The 20,453-nt window shown below is 37.3% G+C and overlaps 1 protein-coding gene across 2 annotated transcripts in view; it reads left to right on the top strand.

Annotated features, from left to right (window-relative positions):
* doc2b (double C2-like domains, beta) overlaps positions 1-20,453 on the top strand; it is a 147,749-nt gene that overhangs the window by 66,880 nt on the left and 60,416 nt on the right. For both annotated transcript variants that reach the window (XR_006099486.1, XM_042430135.1), the window contains exon 2: positions 4,663-4,742. Coding sequence is in view for 1 of the 2 variants with exons in the window: in XM_042430135.1 (XP_042286069.1) it covers positions 4,663-4,742 (80 nt within the window). In the remaining variant the exon portion in view is untranslated. The remainder of the gene's footprint in view (positions 1-4,662; positions 4,743-20,453) is intronic.

The following is a 20,453-nucleotide window of genomic DNA, read 5'->3' as shown; positions in this document are numbered from 1 at the left end:
ATTCATCTTCAGGGACCCTGAATGTGCTCAGTAAATTTCATGGAAATCTGCCTGTTGGATTTCCTGTGCAAATTTGGAAAAATCTGACCTGATGGTGGTGCAGGAGGAAAGATCAGGAGGTCACTAAGAGGTTCATCCTCTGAGAATCATGATTATCCATACCAAACTTCACGGTATTGTGGACAGGTTTTTGAGATATTTCTGTCTGGACCGAAGAGCTACAACCAACCAACCACATGACGTCAACATCCTTGCAGGTCTTGCATTAGCAGGGAAAAACAGTCAGTTGTCATACTTTTCATGCACTGGTCTCGTGTTTATTTTTGTATCAGATAGTGTTTCTTGGCATTTGGGCTTATCATTTGCATTCATATAGATGACACGTTGGGGATGATTGGTTCAGGTTAAGGTAAGTGGAGACACAAATTGATGCAGAAACAAATCTGGCACCACTAGGACACAAACCAGCCTACAATGATTTGATATTTTACAGAACAGGTCTGGATAACGTGGTTTTATAGCATATATCAGTAGATCTGCAAACAACAGTATTCTGAAGCTGCACTGGACAATGTTAAACTTTGGCAGCAAACGATTGTACAGAGTGACTGTAAAACTTTGCACAACAATACCCATTAATCACCTACCACATCAACAAACTGGGCAGCAAACTAAATGTCTTGGTGCATGTTGGGGATGGGAGGTGGTGAAGAGGTCCACTCGCAGTTGATGAGCTCAGCTTTCTCTAATTGAGCATTGATTCACTGCTGTTCAGGAGACTCAGGACCACTCTAATCACAATCAGTGACAAAAGGTACAAATCTATCAAATATATATATAAAAAAAAAACTTACCTACACTTCCCCCCACTGCCATAAAATTGGTTCATTCATTAAAAGAGAGATTCACTGTTAATTTTCAAACTCTGTAACAGAAATTTTATAACAAAGGTCAGATTCTTCACCAAAATCAATTAATTCATCACAGCTATTGAAGCTTTGCCCTTTACAGCATCGGAGCCCCTGTCTGTCCCTTTGTTCACCTCTTCTATCTGTTGATCCCACCGGTGCATCCATCACTGAAAACACCTGTTACACAGCTGAGCTTTCTCCACACACATCATTTTACCATTAATCGCAATGAGAAACTCAAGATATCCAAACATACTAAATATACTGGATTGGGCTTTATGATGAAATGTATACAAAATTTCATATCGAGATGTTTTTCTTTTAATGTAATGATGAAGCCTTTAAAATGCTGTCCCCTATTGTATAAACTCAATGTAAGCATGATATGGTTTCAGTTAAACATTGAAAGAGGCAGATACAGTGTGGGAAAAATACTTTTTAAGGTACTTAAGCAGAAATTTGGTTATAATCTAAGGCAGGGGTACTCAAATACAAGTCTTAGAGGTCCATTTACCCATTGTCCACTGAATTACGTGATGAAATTTCAGTACAAAAACACCAGAACTCTGTATATGAACAGCATTTCTGTATCAATGGGAGAAATGAGAATGAAAATTTTCCAACTATTCTGCTGGAGGCTTGACATGATGACTTCAACTGGTTCAGTTTAGGTCAGGGACCATTAACTTAAAGAATATTCATTTCACACAAGGAGACAATATGTATTGTACCAGATTTAGCTACCAGCTATTTTCCATCTACAGTCCCTGGTTGTTGTTCTTACCTCCATATTCTGAGGACAGTTGCATTTAAAATGTGCATATTTGATGTTGTTGTGGTGTTTTACGGTACCACTCTTCATTATGGCAACTGTTTCACTGCAAAGCAAGCACAATGGTCTCATACTTCCCTCTGGCCCAATTAACATGTATTTCTCAGTCCACTCATCCTTAAATGTATTTTTACCCCAACCTTTCTTTTCATATCATTTTTGAACAAGCCATTTTACTTTTTCATTCGGAGCTCTTACATCCAAGAACAGCCTTGCTAACTGTGATGACTAGAGAGTAGCTGAATGAAGCCAGATTACATGACATGATCGTGATGTGTCACACAAAAGCAGACCAGGTCAGGCTGCAATGCTCATTGTAAAGAAAAAAAAAGTGTTACATGAATTATACAAGTATTAGGCAAATTGAAATGACGGTGCTAGAAAAGTAAGGACTAAGAATGTCTGCATGAAATTGCTTGGTAATCAAGCGAACAGTTATTGAGATATTTCACTCTGAAACACAAATGTGCTGGGGCGCTGTAGGAAAAGTTAAGGGTTCACCAAAGTCATTAGTATTAATTGTATGGGGAACATGAACGTCTGCACAAATTTTGTGCCAGTCCATCCAGTAGATGTTGAGATATTTAGCTGGGTATGTAAAAACCTTGAACTCCAGGTGATACACATACTGTAGTAATCCATCTAAGAGTTGTCAGTAGGATTCGTCATCTGAGGTCCATGAATGTCTGTGTAATAGTAACTGGACCATCAGTCCAGTAGTTGTTGAGATATTGCTGTCTGGACCAAAGTGATGATGATAAAGTGATGGCAGACAAGCCAGCTACTGGATCATACCACATATCGCACATCCACTATACTTCAGCAAAAACATGTTTTTGAGAGGAGGTAAAACATGGAGGTGGTGATAAGTACAGTTGCCATAAGTACAACTACAAATTGTATTATAAATATCAAAGTGTGAAAAAACTGGGTGTTATTTGGTACCAACAACACAATACTTTAGAACCTGCAAGGCCTTTTGAAGCCCACACATCTTTTTTTATATCATGGTCGCTGAAATGTTTTCCTCCTGACGACATATCATCAAACCATTAAATGAGAGTCCCTTGCCACTTGGCATTTTGAAAGGACGAAGGATGAGATCATGCCATAATTTGTTTAATTTCACCACTCAGCACTGTAGTGCTTCAATAATACATAGTAGACTCTAAGTTTAAGGAAAAGCCGGTTAATTACAAGCTTAACTACAAGCTAGAAGCTTTCAGCTGGGAGGTTAAACAATGCAGAGTGACCCACCTTAATCAGGAAAAGGTTGCTAATTTAACTCCTAATTTCACACAGATCCACACCAATAAAAACAGACGCCACTCAATTAAATAATGAACCAAATTATTCTGAATTTATTATGAAAAAAATACTTTGAATCCTTCATGGGCAGTGAAGTCATACAGTCTGTAGCCTGAAGGAAATCCTGACCAGTATATTTTTATCTCTCTCTTTCCACTTCCTTCTGCCCTCATCTTATAATTACTGAGCTGGTTGCTCTGTGAAAGCTCACAATTTAACAGTGAATTATCGAAGCACACATTTTTTCACAAAACCAGCCTGACTTCCATCCACTTGCTAATTTTATTTTCTGAAAACTAATTTTGTCATAGCCATTTTAATTTAAACTAATCAAATTATTTAATACAGTGCATTGGCTAAGAGAGCCTTCACCCTATTTATAATGCAACAACTGAATTATGTCCATTACTTTAACATCCTGCTCCAGTATGTTTTTCTTTTTTTAACATATAGTTTTTCATTGTTTTCTTTCCACTTGTTGCTGTCCATCTTGCGTACTTTACTGTCGAAATTCAACAAAATATGAACAGTGTAGGAGTGTACCACTTTATTCAGGGACTGCTCATCTACTCCGCTGCTATGTGTGTGTGTGTGTGTGTGTGTGTGTGTGTGTGTGTGTGTGTGTGTGTGTGTGTGTGTGTGTGTGTTTGAATGTGGCTGTTAGCTCAACCTGAAGTGTGGCTCAATATTGTTATCACAACAGGATTTTCCCAGTTCTCCCACCTTGATTACAAGCCAACTGTGCTGTTGATGTTGATGACTGGTTTTTGCACTGTGCATGTAGAAAAGATGAGCATACATAAACTATGAATAAATCAATGTGAAATAGAATCTTAAACAAATATTATAAAAAACATTATCTTACTTTTTTTAGTCAGGTGCACTTTGTTAATCATGTTTCTACACTACAAAGAAACTGAGACACTGAAAAACCTTGAAGGACAGGTTCACAATTTTTCAAGTCCATCTTAAAACAATAGTCAGGCACCCATATGAACATTGACACATGTTGTTTTTGCTGTAATCATAACCGGCCATAAAGACATCCTTTCATAATGCACTTACAATGTAAGTGATAGGGGACAAAAGCCACTGTCATCCTTCTGTGTAAAAATGTGTTTAAAAGTTCATTTGATGTTAATATGAGGCTTCAATCATCTAAATTAGTCAAATCAAGTAGATACTTGATACTATATTTTTATCTTTCTTTAAGTTACAGTCTTTTTATTGCCGGATTCCCTCTTGTTGTTATGATCCTTCCACTGCAGCTGAACAGGGAAACACTGTCCATCGAGACACAAAGAGGGAATTTTTTTTCACTAAAAAGAGTGTAACTGTGGGAGATATCCACTTTATTTGACTAACTCATGTCCATTTCCATTTTTTCTTGTGTTGCAAACATTGCTCTGTTGGTTATTATGCTTTATTATTAAAATGTCAGTGCCAAGAGAACCATGAGATTTCCCATCAGGCTTATTCTTTCAAATGATGAAAGCAGGCAGACAGGGTTGGATTTCCTCTCTCTCCAGTGAGATAGGCTGTGTGCCGTGAAGACTTCTTTTCCAGTTACTAATTTCCTTCTCTTTCTTCTCTCCTTTTCCATCTTTACAGCCACACTGGGGACCTTGGAGTTCAGTTTGCTGTATGACCAGGAGAACAATGCACTGCACTGCACCATTAATAAAGCCAAGGTGAGCTGCCATGATGATGATAATGACGGTCTCTAAGTGGTCTTTAAATTCACAGTCATAATAGTTTATTTAAAAATATTTCCTGGATGTAACTCAGCATGAATTTGAAAGAGAAACTCTATGAAATAATTTATGAATATACTAACGTGAAACTCACATCCATAGCAGTTTTAGATCTGGCTAAATGTACCGTAATGTACAAACATCTGTCACTACCAAACAAGGCAATAAAAGGTCAATCAATATAAACCAACTGACAGTTTTTCAATATGTTTTCAGCGTCAATAAAATGACTGTTGAAGATGAATATTTTTGCAGCAGCCTATTCCTGTCATCCTACACGTACTGGCAAAAGACAGCGGAATAGCCACTTAACACATCCCACAGTTCTCTGTGAGAGAGAGATTTGCATCTATTTTCATCTCAGAAAACAGTAATTATTTCTGAAGCATATTGCTAACAAACAGACCCAAGAAAATGCATCCGATCAATTGTGTTTATTAGCTCAAACCAGCATTAATGAGTAAGTTTTATATTAAAAATGCATGTAATGCGATTAGCTGCTGAATGAAGTCAAAAATCAAGCAGCTTAAAGCCAAAAGAGTCAGATGTTTTACTCTGGAATTGTCAGAGACCAAAATAGAGAAGAATAGAAGAGACTGAAGGCCTTTAACTAGCTTAACTGAAGAGAGGCCTCGATTGAGGACAGGCTGTTATTACAGTAGACCTTTATTTTTCATTTCCTCTGTTTTCTAGCTGTATTTTATTATATTGTAGTGAGAAGAGACTCTTTTTTTTCTGTAATCTGCTCACGTTTGAGGTGTTAATTTACTGTTGCTGCTGTTTGCTGTTGATGTAAACTCACTACCACCATGTTTCATGATTGATTCGGGGCATAATATGGAATCAGTGCCATCAGTAAAACAACATACAATACTCTTGCCATCACAGCTCTGAGTTTCTGCTCCTCTCACAAACTAATTTATTTAAATCGGTTCTACTTTACCCGTCTTTGGGTTGGTCCCAATACTCACAATTGTGGTCTTATATATATGAAAAATACCAAAACACACTACACTTAACCCACAATGGATGCACACTTTCCCACTACTGCCTCAAAGCCATATTCAGAACCAAGTATATCCCACAATTCACCACGGTATATTGCACAACGCCAATCCAGTTTTTGGCAGTAGTGCACTCAGCTGATTCAGTGTGAATGTTAGTATTAATATCCCAAACGCTAAGTTATGGCAGAACCTCCACCGATGGTTATCATTTAATATTAACTATTATTTGTTCTTCATCAGATTGTTAATCGCATGACACTGTTGCAAGATAAATATCAAACATCCACTTTTTTTAAACATTTTGGGAAATATGCTCCATTTGTAAAAAAAAAAAAAAAAAATGTTATCAGACAGAAACCATTCAAAATCTTGTTATGTCTCTTTGATGTAAATTAAACCTTTGTGCTTCTAGATAAATTCTTGCTTTGTTTTTCTCCTCTCAGCTCCCAAATGTCCGTGACTGTAATTCTGTTTGGTTTTATGTATTTGTGTGAGTGACAGGATGTCCTTATTAATCAAGAGTGTCCCAGTGAACTCTGATAAACCTCCACACTGTTGCGGTCACACAAGTAGCCACTTGACCACTTGCAAGTGTGTGCGGATCCACTCCACATATTGAGCTGCAGTCAATGAAACTAAGTTCTTCCTGCAGGTGTTTCAAATTAAAAACTTAGTGGCCTCACGTCAACCTGAACTGAAGCTACCAGTAGACCCTTCTCACAACATTTTGACTTGTCATAGGAAGGAAAAGCAAAGTTGTAGCTGAAAACATTAACGATGGCTCTGATACATTAAGGTGTGACAGTCAGTGAGCCAGCATGCACAATAGCATGGGCCTGGAAATTGCACACCTAAATGAAATTCTGCCATTATTATTGCCATGCCAATAAGTAATCAAAAAAAGTCAATAAAATCCAAAATTTAACTTGTTCAATTCTCCATTTTTGTTATTTTTATGTATTTATTTTTTGTCTCTCAAAGACTAACAACACTGTAAAATGCTCCCTTAAAATATTCCTCTTTATTACATATCAAACAGAGTACAATGTTTCAAGCCCAGATTGGCTCTTTATCAGATACAGAGGCAACAAATAGACTCAGGCGTGTGTCATTGAATAAGTTAGCACATCTTCAAGCCAGACATAATGATAAATACAGTACCAGTCAAAGGTTTTCGACACACTTTCTCATTCCGGTGTGTCCAAACTTTTGACTGGTACTGTATATAGTAACCCGACATTGTTTACAAAATTTAACACAAAGACAATATATTGAAAATATAATCAAGAAATAAAATGAAAGAATAATAGAGATACACAAAACCCAGAATAAGTTACATCTTGAAAACATATAAGCTATCAAAAAATAAAGGGAAGACGGTTGACTGAAAGTGACACTGCAACCAAGTTCGTCTTTTTATTTCTGGTCATGTATTCATTTTTTTTGCAGGATTAGCAAAGCTGAGGAGCTTAAGTAGCCTTTATGTCACAGAGCACCACTGTAGATCAGAGTAGATTCATTTTGCGGCTGAATCAATACGGGCTTCTTAAACAGAAAGTCAGAGTTACATTTATAAATGCTTCAACCATAATCAACCGACTATCCAGCATACTGGAGGTGGACTGCTATCACTGAACTATATCCATTTTTTATAAATAATAATATTATATATAATAATATTAATAATAATAAAAAGCCAATATCGATCCAATATACAATAAATATAAGTCCACCATGGGTGTCGTCCTCTCTGATTCCCTCTCCTGTGCTTGTGGTGATGAAGCGGTGGTTCTGACAGCCATTGCTCTCGTCAGCAGTCATAACTCTTCCTATCTGTCTGCCTGAGTAGCTGGTATGGAGGAAAGTGGGCATCAGAGGAACTAGTCTTGGCAGGAGTGTTGGACAGCAGATTGGGCATCAGGCCACTTGATTTATGGCGGTTATTTCCTATACCGCTCTGCTCCTTTATTTCGGCTGCTGCCCAGCCAACCAGAGAAAAAGCCTTTTCTCTCTCAGATACTGTATATACCCATTTCTGTGATTTAATTTGTTTACTAAACCCTCAATTCATCTCTCTAATCTTAGATTTTTTTGTTGCCAAAGTTGCAGTAGTTTCAATGGTAAAGGGGATTGAATGTACCTCAGTTAAGCATTTCTCTACTTAGATCTTATAGATCCTGATTCATGGAAGAATGGTTGTTACTGGAGGAAGGTTAAACACTAAATTGCTACATTCTGGGGACTGATATTGGTGCCTGGTGAGCTGGTTAGGGTGAAAGGGTGCAGAGGTGACAGGGTTTTATATTTATGTAGCAGTAATAGCTCACATGTACAGTACAATGCTTATATTATCATAACCCTGTTGGCATTTGGTAAAAAAATAAATGAGACAGACAACATAACTAATACAAGCAAAAGAGGTTAGAGAGGTTGCGAAAGGCCACTTATCTGATAATTATTCTAACATGAAAAAAACTGAAATGAATTTGTATATTAAAGTTTTGATTTTTTTACAGAGAGTTGCTATATATCAGATATATAGAGTTACTATACTATATACAGCTCTCAAAATGAGAAAACGCCCAAAATCCAACCTGGGCTGAATGATACAATGGGCTCTACAAAGAGATCAAAGCTCTGCGAATCTGGAAAAGAATAAGTTGCAATTTTTTTTTAACATATTGACAGAATGATTCAGTTTTTATCAGGGAACAGTTTTGCGACACTGTCATAAACCCAGGGCTGTTCTCATCAATTTAGTCAGTAACCCCTCTAACACCACTTAAACTGTTGAGGCATGTTTCATTGTTTTGTTTGTTTCTAAATGTCAGAATATCAGAGGGCTGGTTCTTCTCCCTGTTTGATCCAAATGGCCATTGGCTAACGGCTAATGATGTGACAACAAAACCATGTTAAGACAGTTTTTCCTCTAATATTTATTCATTTATTCTTGTTTGAAGCTGACAACTTCATATGCTGCCTTTTGGGGTTCTCAAAGCAGGTTGTGCTTTAATAATAATAATAATAATGATAATAATAATAATCCACAACAATACAATATTTTCAACCCTATCAAAAAACAGAACATTGATACTGGACAGTTCTATAAAACCCAGGATTATGAATAATAATGACATTTTTGATCACTCAGTGTCAACATTTTAAAAATGATTTATTCATACAGTATCCATGCATGGCAACTAAAGAATGGTTAATAGTTAAGTTATAATTAAAGTTAACAAAGTCAAACTTTGAGGTTGATGTTTGGGAGAGATTGTGGTTATGGTAATAATACTCAAAATTGAGTTTGTTTGAGTTTATTTGCACGTTAAACAAAGACATGCAAAAGTTATTTTAACAAATGTATGTGCAAGGAGAAGAAAAAGCCCAGATGAACTTCTTGATTATCTCTATCTAAATAATATACATATGTAGATATAAGTGGTAAACAAATCCACACTGGGAAATAGGAAAGTGGTCAGATAGATTAGCATATAGAATCCAAGGTATCATTCCCTCAGTTTAAGAGTTAGTTTGCATATTATCAATCAAAGTCACTGATGAGTTTTTAACTCTAGTAGGTTTCACCTGTATACTATAGACATGAAAGTCACTATTGAAAAGATAAATATTGAAGTCACCTTGAATATAATACAATTTATCTTCCCTATTCAGCAAATTTAGAATCGAAATTAGCTAAATATGTTTAGACACACAGGATTTGACATCGGTTACCAGGAGCTCTTAATGTGCTTCCATACAAATGTACCTGAAGATTTACATACAGAAGACATACGGCTAAAAGAAGTACAGCAGGATAACAGAGATTATATACATGAGCAAGATATATAAATCAGTTGCCAAACATTCATTAAAATCATTCATATTAGTGTTAAGGTATGGTTAAAATACAGTTAGGTAAGGTAATAACTAATAACCTTTTAGTTTAGGTTGGAATTATTCATGATTATGGTTACATACCACACACCAATCTACCAGCCAGACCTCCATACCCTTATACACACACACACATTGCTTTCTTCATTTACGCTGAATATCATGTGTTGGAATAGGAACGTAATTTCTAGGGATACTGGGCTGACATGTTTGATAGATTTCAGTCTTGACTAGACAGCACTGAATCAGCCCCTCTGAAGATTATAAATGACCTCATCTTAACTCTTGATGCTGGTAACAGTGTTATTTTACTACAGGATGTACAACATGGTCAATTTTTCATCCTCTTCAGCTACTGTAGTATCACTTGTGGTGTCCCTCAGGGATCCATCTCATCCATATTTTGCTCTTTTTACATATTTCCTCTTGATAATGTCAATCAACATGTATATTTCTTTAGGGCGATGTAGTGCTCTCTTATTTGAAGGGACATGTTGCTTTTAGAACTCCACATTCAAACAAATTTTTTCCTCTAAGCTTTTGGCTTTGAACAACTACCTGTTTTGTTCGAATGTGGGAATCATAAGACATGCTGTTTTTATAGGACTGTGGTTTTGATGATTTGATAAGACCCATTTTGACCATGTCATGCTAAAAGCATGAATAGGTCTAGTTTTGCCGCTTGAAGCAGCAGCAAAGAGAAACCTTCCTACATCTTATACATTTTAATGTGTCTAAGGCCCCTTCACTCACCCGCCCAGAACAATACAGACAAAATGCTACGTGCATGATTGCCCCTCATTTAAGCTGCCAATCACCTCTGCATTTTTACTTTTTCTTTCTGCTCTATTATTGCAAAGTAAATAGTATAGTATTAGTCAGTCACTTTGTATTTTTCTTTTTTTAGTTCTTCCTATGATTCAAAAGAAGGAATGAGTAATTTACTTTACCTTAACAGTATCCCTCTAAGTTACCAAAGCCAGAACACAATCCTAAACCACTTCTTTACTTCTTGATGCATTGATTAATTCAGTGCTTTTTGTGCTTGTACAATCCCCAGTATTTTAATTAAGTTCTTATGAATACTGGGAAATTGCGGACCCTGTAAATATTTCTAAGAGTGTAGTGGATCAGTTTTTGGATAAAGTGTACACATAAAGTCAGACGTCTGGGTTTTTGACCAACTGCACTTGTTAATCTACTTTGGAATTAATTTATAATTGGAAATGAAGGGCTCTGAACCATTCAATAAGGATGTGGTAGGACAAATAGCCCATAGCGTGTCTCTTGTTAACATTTAATTAAATCCTTTGCCTTGACATGTCACAGGGTGAGAGCCAGAAGTATTTGATAATTACCTTTTAGTTCTTTTTTTAATGATGCTACTTTTACAAGTTAAAATGACTGTTGCTGCTTACTTTTTTTCCTTTTCACAAGAGAAGATGACTTCAGAGATCTATCCTTTCTATCCTTTAGAGCTGATGTTCTTCATCCTGTAGGGCTTTCTTTAACCTATGAGATAAAACCATGTGGTATCTCATAGAGGGGTGTTTACCTTGTCAAAGTGAGATTTGTTTTATTTCTGCACATTTCCGACATCTATGCCACCAAGCGAATCGCTGCTGGAAGAAGGGAAACTGTGGCTCATTTGAACCAAAGACATTATATTGATATCAAACAGTGTTTCAATTAAGCTTGGGGTGTGGACACGAATTGTATAGCTATAGGCAATGATGACTATCTTGGCGTCTGGTGATTAAATATAAAGTGATTAAGAGAATAGTTATCAGTTAATGACTGTGATTGAAGTGATTCTATTGAGATAAGTATAGTGAAACCATATCATAGTGAAACCTTGCTTTACATACCTTTAACCTCTTTGCTGATATATTAAAGAGGTTAAAACTTTGTCTTTTGTCTATTTATCGCCCAGTTGGCTACAGAAGGTTTTATTGTTGGTACAGGAGGTGGAATGGGACTTTCAGTTATTTAGATAAATTTGTCTTTGAAGCATACAAACAAATTAATTTAGTTTCTATGACTTTACAGTCATTCTCAGGGTGCTGTTATTATTATTTTATTGCTACTCTTTCCCACCCCAGCTGCTTGCTAATTAATTGATAAAACATCGTGCTGCTGCTGGTGTTTATGTTCTCTCTCTATTAGGCTCTGTTCGGGCCGACCACATATTGGATTGGGTTTAATTATCCTCGGGTCTATTCGGGTCGGGTCTGGCTGCGCTTGAGTCCCTCTCGGATCAGTTCTCTCTTTTCTGAAAATTAATTTATGTACGTCAGGTTTGGATAGGTTTTCCACCGCTCAGTTTTGGATCATGTTCAACTGCTCCACACATTGCTCAAGGATGACGACACATTTTTGAGCCAGATCGGTGACGATACAGTACTTGAGCCAATCTGTTGGCTGTGACAATATGGCTCTGTTGAAGAGGGATAGCAGCCCTTATAATATAATGGTAAATGGACTGCACTTATATAGCATTTTTTTACTTTAATGGACAAAGTGCTTTACAATTTTTGTTCTCATTCACCGATTCACACACACTTCGGGCACCATTTTTCTCGCCAATGTGACGCTCCCTCTGCTGACAGCCCTTTCAGCGTCACAGACTTTCCCTGTGCCAAGGCCAGCTTCTGCTAATATCACTCCATCTGTAACTTCACCGTCTTCACAGGCTCTTCGTAGCATTAAGTGAATCAGACCACATCCATTGTAACGGCTCACATGACTGAAATAAGTCAATTTTGGCCCCTTGAAATAGGCTTTAATTGATTTATAAGGGAGTACATGCATGTAGACGCCCAGAGAGACACAAATAGCATGCAGCTAACAGCACTTCCATCTCTGTTGGCCAAAGCAGCCAGTATGTGTGGAATCATGATGACTCAAACACAGATAAAAGAGTTTGGTCTAAATCTCACCCTTTGGGGCGTTTCACTCTCACATAGTAGTTGACCTTGGTGAGACTTTAGTAAATTGTACAGAATGACCCACAGCTGTGGCTCCAACATCTCACAGTCATTCTTGATGTTATGGTAGGTTGATATTTGTGAAACTCAATAATGTCACTAGATTAAAAGCTATTTTATTGTGTCTTGCTTCTGCATTTGACAGACTGAATTCCAGTTGGAATAGGATGTCAGGTTGACACAAGCCAGAGGAACAGACAGTTAAAATGTAGACATACTAGACCTGAGCACACATACAGTACATAATGGTACAATATTCAAGCTGAATGAAATGAAAACTGGAGAATATGGGAGGGCCGAGCCCAAGAACTTCAAAGTCAATAGTTAATTGAACTGATAACATTTGTGCCTCATTATCATGATATGCCAATACAGATCAAGGCACAGATTCTCACCAGGCTCTGTGTATCAGGCAGCCACAGGAGAATTTTCTAATATTAACAGCGGTAGGGCTGGGACTGGGTTGCTTTAGGAGCAACCGTAATGATGATGGTCAGTAAATCCTTCAAAACTGCTTCCTGCCTGCTTGTTAAACCACAACATCTCATTTTATATTTCCACATGTATTAAATACAAAATATGCAGTGTGTGTGTGGAGGATATTGAGCTGTTTAAAGGCGGCTGAGTAACATGAGTAAAGCAACAAGTAATACAATGTGTTACTTTTACTGCTGGGTAAGGATCAATATATAATCAGTATTAATTACAAATTTCAAGTAACTCGCCCAACACTGGTCCTGGCAAGATTTTAAAATGATTTGCTCAAAAAATTATTTAGCAGTTTGTCATTTACCCCAGGCTCTCTAGTGAGGATGCTTCACGATAAAAGCTTCCCTAGTAGTGTACGAGTGGTAAGTTCTTTATGCCAACCATTTTAGTGACTTTGTGCAGGTGCTACAAAACTAGTGAAAGTGACAAAGTACAAATGGCACCTTCTCTCATCTCCCACCCATGTTGAACCACAGAATTTAGTATGACATCAACAAAGCTCAATTGAGACTGTTGAGGTTTTTCATGTGATGTCCATAACATCATGAGTCAACTCAGTAAAGTAGAAATGTTGAAGCACAATGCCACTTAACACTAAACACTAAAGCAAGCAATGACGTGCTGGTAGAAAAATGATGACATAAATGATGTTACCTTAACCCTTGTGAGAAAATAACACGCTGTTGTCTCATAATGGTGCAACTTTAAACACCTCCCTGCTGAATTGGTACTGCTCTCCAAAGACTCCTCTTATGAACACCAGCATAAAATAACATTCATTCTCTTTTAAAGTCTTTTTATCATTATCCCCAGGCTTCCTCTCTACATGCTTGTTAGTCCTTGTAAAGTCACTAATTGCTCTTCTGCAAAGTTAGATATCTGCTGTTGGTTCTTGTTACATTGATTTGTATGCATTTACATTTTTAAGGTTTTTTTGAGACAATACTGTGTACAATTCTTGCATTGCACATAAAGCACTTTGCAGGACAAGAAGAGCTTGATAGGATTTATGCATGAAAGTCAATGTTTATTTGTTTACATTTTCCGCTAATCTCCTAGAAAAGCAGAGAAAATAGTATTTGACAAAGGTATGCAGTGCTGTACAGTGTTTTTATATGTGTATGCAAATAGATGTGATATAGGAATACTGAATTCATCAGAAACATATTAATGAACCCCTGCAAGTTATTGGAATTACATTCCAAGAAGCTAAAACACAATTTTGTACACAGTGTCCACACAGGCACTTTGAAAATAAAAGGATAAATGGTGTGTAACGGACCTGCTAGTCAGTCCATTAATTCTTTGAAAGACAGCCTTACTTGCTACAGAACAAACAAACATCAGCTATTCATCTTTTTAGCTTGCCTGATACAAACATAAAATAACCCTGCATATCTATTTTGCACCATTTCAAATCTTACTATCACCCTGCCGCTTGCTTTAGCTCCTTTCACCTCAGGTGAACAAAGAACTCTTCGCTGCCTTGTGTGATAACATTACAGTGCACCTAAAACCAAGCAAAACAAGATAGATTCTGTCATTGTACCTCAGTTCAACTGCAGGCATCCTTATAGCTTGTCATGCCTCACAACATCACCACAAAACCATTAAATTATCCAAAGAGCTCATCCCCGCAGGAGACCTGTCTGTATGGAACAGTGCTGTGGTTCCAGTTACTCATCTTTACAAGAGCTGAAATATTACATGCAGGCAAACTTACAATCTTATACCTCTCTCTAAAAACACCTGCCAATTTGTAGCTCACTCGCTCTGAATTTCAATGATCCTCTTCAGCTTCCTTGAGAATTAGAAATAACCAATCAGCCACTAAGAAGTTCTCTTTGTCAGCCTTCAATCTGATGGACTCCAAACACAGAGAAATCTTCCTGGAAGGTTTAAAACACAATCTAATCACTATGTCTTAAGTGATTTCACTCACACCTGACTTTTCCAATTTATTATCTCAGATGGTTACAGGTTGCAGCATTTCTGAGGTCTATTTTACATCTTTCTGTGTTCAGACCATGGATGTATAAAGAGAACTGGATACAGCGTCGGAGGCAGGGCCTCATTCATTCCTATGAAAGTTGCTCAGAGGTGCATGAAGCCAAAAATGTTCCACTTCTTCCACATTGTTTCTGCATCTGTGGGGCCCATAAAGCAAGCGCACTAGTGACTTTCACCAGCTGAACTGGCTACTTCTGGTTTAGCCCTCCGGCTAACTTGAATGGGGATAAAACAATTCAATCACGCGGCTCTTCTAGACTTTCAAAATGTGATCGGACCAAACTGATCAAATTATGATAGTGAAACGAGTCATTTCGCAGGGGTTGTGACACTCAAAAAAATGTATCAGCTGATTTACAGACATCTCTTTCACCATGTAAGTCTATGGGAAAAAGTCTTTTTGTGCCAGTGGGCATCACGTGACGCAGTTTGGCTGCTATGTCAAATTTGCTTTAAAGCCCGGCACTCCTCCTGTATCCAGTTCTCTTTATACATCCATGGTTCAGACCCAGTAGGTTCTTATGTGCACTCACTACCTACTGCTTGTCTATCATCTACAATGATGCATTTTTAACTCTGCACACTGATGCATACAGTACAGCAATGAAACATGACAGTTGTGTTTTTAAAGTTTAAAGATGGATCACTTTATTTAATCATTTTCGCCTCAGTGGCAGCAGGACCTAAGGGTGATGATAGTAGTCAACCTGTCAGCCTGTCTATTCATCTGTCCAACAGCAAGATATCTCAACAACTGGCCTGAACCAAGCCTGATATATCTTCGCAGATCTCCATTGTTGTCCAGAAACTGGTAAAAACATGTCAGTGAGCCACACCACTGCACTGGTGACATCTTCCCACGCCACAAAGAGTTTGTGCACTTTTAGAAACAGCTTCCAAGACTAATAACAGTGATCACATTTTCAGTCTCCTGAGAGAGATCTGTTGATAATAAGAAAAATATAGAAAATCGCCAGACTTATCCTTTAATATTGATACCAGCAACCATGAATGCTTGTTTGCAGTCTGAATGAATGCTGTACACATGTTGAACATTGCTGGCATAAATGAACCAACAAATCCAAAGTGCCTATTCTCTTGCAGGTTCGGTATGTATCAGGTCTGCCTCCAGGAAGTAGCCATACACTCACACTCAAAGTCTGACACTGATAAAAGCTGTTGCTTTCTCCCACATACTCTGCTTTATATGTTACCAGGCTGGCTGCCAGTGATAAAAATGGAAGCAGTTGTCATGATACAAATAGGAGTTGCTAGATTTTTCTTTATTTACTGTAAAAAATAATACATATGTAGCATCAACTCAATTATCAGCTTTATTTAGTGTACATCCTAATATTTTGAGAGGATAATGAAGCATAAATGTATTTACTACCACTTTATACACACACATCTTGTTAGAGTGTCCTACATTACAGTGGCCTGAGAGGTGTGCAACACTCAGCAATGGAAAACTCAAAATACTTAATACATTTAGAAATCCGGATTTAAATATACTGCAACAACTCAAACACTCGAACTTCCCAGCACTAATGTTGAATTGTTCAGCACTTCAAATTTGGGCCAATCAAAATGCACTACCTTGGAAGCAGTGTGTGTGTGTGTGTGTGTGTGTGGGGGGGGGGGGGGGGGGGGGTAAGTGTGGCTGTGGCCCAACTAGTTTTCCTGCATTGCAGTTAGCAGCAGTTCATGGGTTCTTGGGAAAGTTACTGAGGCCAAAAAGGGCCATTTGCTTCCTTCACAGTTGGCTTCAGCTCTGTATTGCTATCCAAGGTTTTTTCAAAACTTTGCAGTCTGTGTCCTCTGTACAGTACAACACATTCTCTTCACTGGCTAATTACAAATACATGGTTTTCTTATAAAGATTTTGGAAGATATCAGCTTTTACCAGGCAGCAAAGACGATTGATTGCACCTGTAGGATCCAGTAGGATGTAGGATCTCAGCCCATACTAGGAACTGTGCTGCTTTCCTTTTCTGTAACAATGTGAGTGTCCCAACTTTATGGAAGTGCAATACTATATCCCTGGAATACCCTTTTAAGTTTTACCAGTGTTATAGTTAACTCTTACAGGATGTAATGAGGACTTTCTCATAACTTTAGACCCTTAAGAACTGCCTTTTCTGATCTACTGTATGATGTACTGAATATGTTGTGAGAAATTTTGCTGAAGTACAGAAGATGAAGAAAATTTATATTTTTTATTATATATTTGTTTATACTGAGCAGAAAGGTTAAAAAAAACAACATTATTATCATCTACATGTATTTCACTATCATCACCAGGGAGTACACACTTGTTGATTGTGGCTGTCATCAGAGGTCCAATTGCAATTTCTGCTGTTCTCTCAAAGGTGCCACTATGTTTGAATGTTTTCACATACTAGAGCTTTACAAGGCTTCTGTTTGCCTCCTGCCTTTTACTGATTTACTTCCTCTGTAAGTGTAGTCATACCTTTTCATATCTCCTCCTGTCATCCCACACATAGTAAAGTAAATATCTGAGTAAAGAGTCCTCCTTCCACAGAAAAACTAGTTTCCTGTCTTTATCAATGAGTCAGACCCTGTCTCACTATTCAGATGCAGATCCAAGACCTGTTTATTCAGCACTGCATACAGTACAACCTACCTTAACACGCCACTGCAGTCTTTCATTCTCTTCTTTCTCCTGCAGACTGCCCTGTCATTGCCCGGTACGCCCACACTCATGCGTGGGAGCACACAAACACACACAGACACACACACCTTCTGGCTCTGTTTCTTAGAGATGTTTTGGCTCTTTTGTATTCATTATCCTGGTTTGTGTCTGTTTTTCATGTTGCTGGTTTAACATAAAAAGGCTTTATAAAATGACTCATCTTCATTTGTAATCCCTGCATTACACTAAATGGAAAACCATATGAAAAATCTGAGGAATGCTTTATTTTTATTGTTCAGCTTGTCACATTTCAGCTCTAAATATTGATGAAATGTCAAACAGAAAATCCCAAACGGCTATTCAGAAAGGATGACGTGAGAAGCTGCTATGTCATGGCTACAGCAAAATCAATTGTTGTTCATATTCTAACAGTTAATACTGGTGCTGTCAAGTCTTAGACAGCAATTGTCTGGTAGATAAACAATAAATTATGGGTGTAATTTCTGCACAAAGACAATTTTTTTGTTTGTCTTTTGTTTGGATAGTGAGGTGTTGGTGGTTGGGATGCCATCATAATATTAGTTTAGATTAAAGGGTTTTTTGGCGGTCATTGTTGGTGAATGTGTACCTGTGAATGTGGGATCTATGTGAAATTTTGTGAGCATAAACATCTGCTGAAGTGATTTCTGTAAGATCCCTGTGCAGCAGCAACAGCAGCACAGTGATTCAAAGCAGGTTTTGTAACTCCAGTTAGTTGTTAGTTAGTTGTCACAAACTGCAATTATTGTTATTGTTATTACATTTTAAAACCAAATGGAAACAAGTTAAATAACAAGTGTGTGGTGATGCTTACTTGAAAATTAATATATCAACAGACCATTCATATTCATCATGACTTTAACAATTTTTTCCTCTCAGGCTATTTTCACAGAAAACATTTCAGCAATGCTCTGAGCTGTGTAATCCAAACTATTTCTGAATGTATACAGACTACTTCTTCTTATTTATGTTTAAATTTCCATCGCAGCTTCTTGTCATAATTCATTTGCATGTTCATTTAATTGCCTCAGCTTTAAGTTCACATATTCAATGTTGATTTTCTTTTTCTCCTCCACCTTGCTCTTTTGCATGCTCTCATCGTCTGTGCGTGCTGCTACTTTATATTTGCTGGAAAAAACAGCTTCCTATCCCCAGATACAAGAAGGTAAGCCACTGAGATAAGCTCAAATCCCAACCAGTCCTCACTAATCAATACTTATTCTTATCCAACCAACATCCAAACCCAGTGAACCCTGATCAAAACCACCACCAACCCCCAGCTAACCTCCTCTGAGCTGTCCTTGTGATTCCAAAGAAAATTATGTTTCTTATAAATTAATATTTAATGCTTTGAATGTGCTATTCTGTTGGTTCCATTTTGATTGCACAGTACTATATATTATAAATAATTACTCACCAAGACAAGTCAACTAATTACAAGCAAACACTTTGATAACAAATAGTGACAGGAGCATACATTGGACTGAAAGGTCAACCAATTTACTGATTAAGCTGATAAATTAAAGGTCAACTCCATCCTTAGATACGAGATGCTGTTTCACATCATCAATCAGTGTTGTTCAGGTAGTTATTTATAGTTACTATATGTGTTGTCTTGGTGTACTCATTTTCCTTGAACCAAATCCCTTCCTTGTGCTTACACTCGCAATTCCCTGCCTTTCCCAGAAAACCTTCACCAATAGCCTACAGTTGTTTGTTGTCAAATAGCTCTAGGAGACACTCCCAGTATGTACTCCCTGTACAATTGCATGTTATTCTAATTATAAATGTGTTTTGAGTATATCATGTGTTCACACTGGAAATTACAAAATGAGGGATGCTTAAAAAAGCCAACAGTGCAGATTAAAACTGCTCAGTTTGTGAGCTCACACGTGGAAAATATTTCCAGCTGTGAAAAGTGGTGCAATGGGTCTGGCACCAATTCAAGTAATAATCCTTGGAAAAATACTTGCTAATTGTTGCTCATAGTTGCAAATTCTGAAGCTTTCAAATTTCATATTGGTAGTGGTTGGTCCATTCAAAGGTTGATTGATATCCACTGGCACAAATCTTGTATTATTTATTTGTCAGACCAAAATGGCTAAGTGCCGCTACATTAATTTTTTGTACATTAACTGCAAAAACAGTGCAGTGAAATGAGCTGTGTCCCAAATACCCATTACAGTATATACTGCTACTACTAATAATAACAACAATAATAACTTTATTTATGTAGCACTTTTCAAAACAGGTTGCAAAGAGCTTTACAGAGCCATACAACAACAGAAAAAAAATGTAGAATTTTTTTTAAAAAAAACAAACAAACAAAAAATAAACAATTCAACAGAATGTAATTCTAAAATAGCATGTTTTTAAGAGAGATTTAAACAGAGCTGGTTTGCCTGATCTCTTCTGGCAGGTTGCTCCAGAGTTGAGGGGCCTTGACCTAGGAACTATTAACAGACACCTACCAAAAGGATCTCAGGCTACACTGAGACTTATATGGGGTTAGCAATTCAGAGACATACTCAACTAACATAATTGCATATGGTATTATGTTTAC

Source organism: Thunnus maccoyii, chromosome 13 (assembly GCF_910596095.1).
Source record: "Thunnus maccoyii chromosome 13, fThuMac1.1, whole genome shotgun sequence".
NCBI classification, from domain to species: domain Eukaryota; kingdom Metazoa; phylum Chordata; class Actinopteri; order Scombriformes; family Scombridae; genus Thunnus; species Thunnus maccoyii.
Note: the sequence above shows the minus strand (reverse complement) of the source record. Positions and strands in the feature narration are given on the sequence as shown.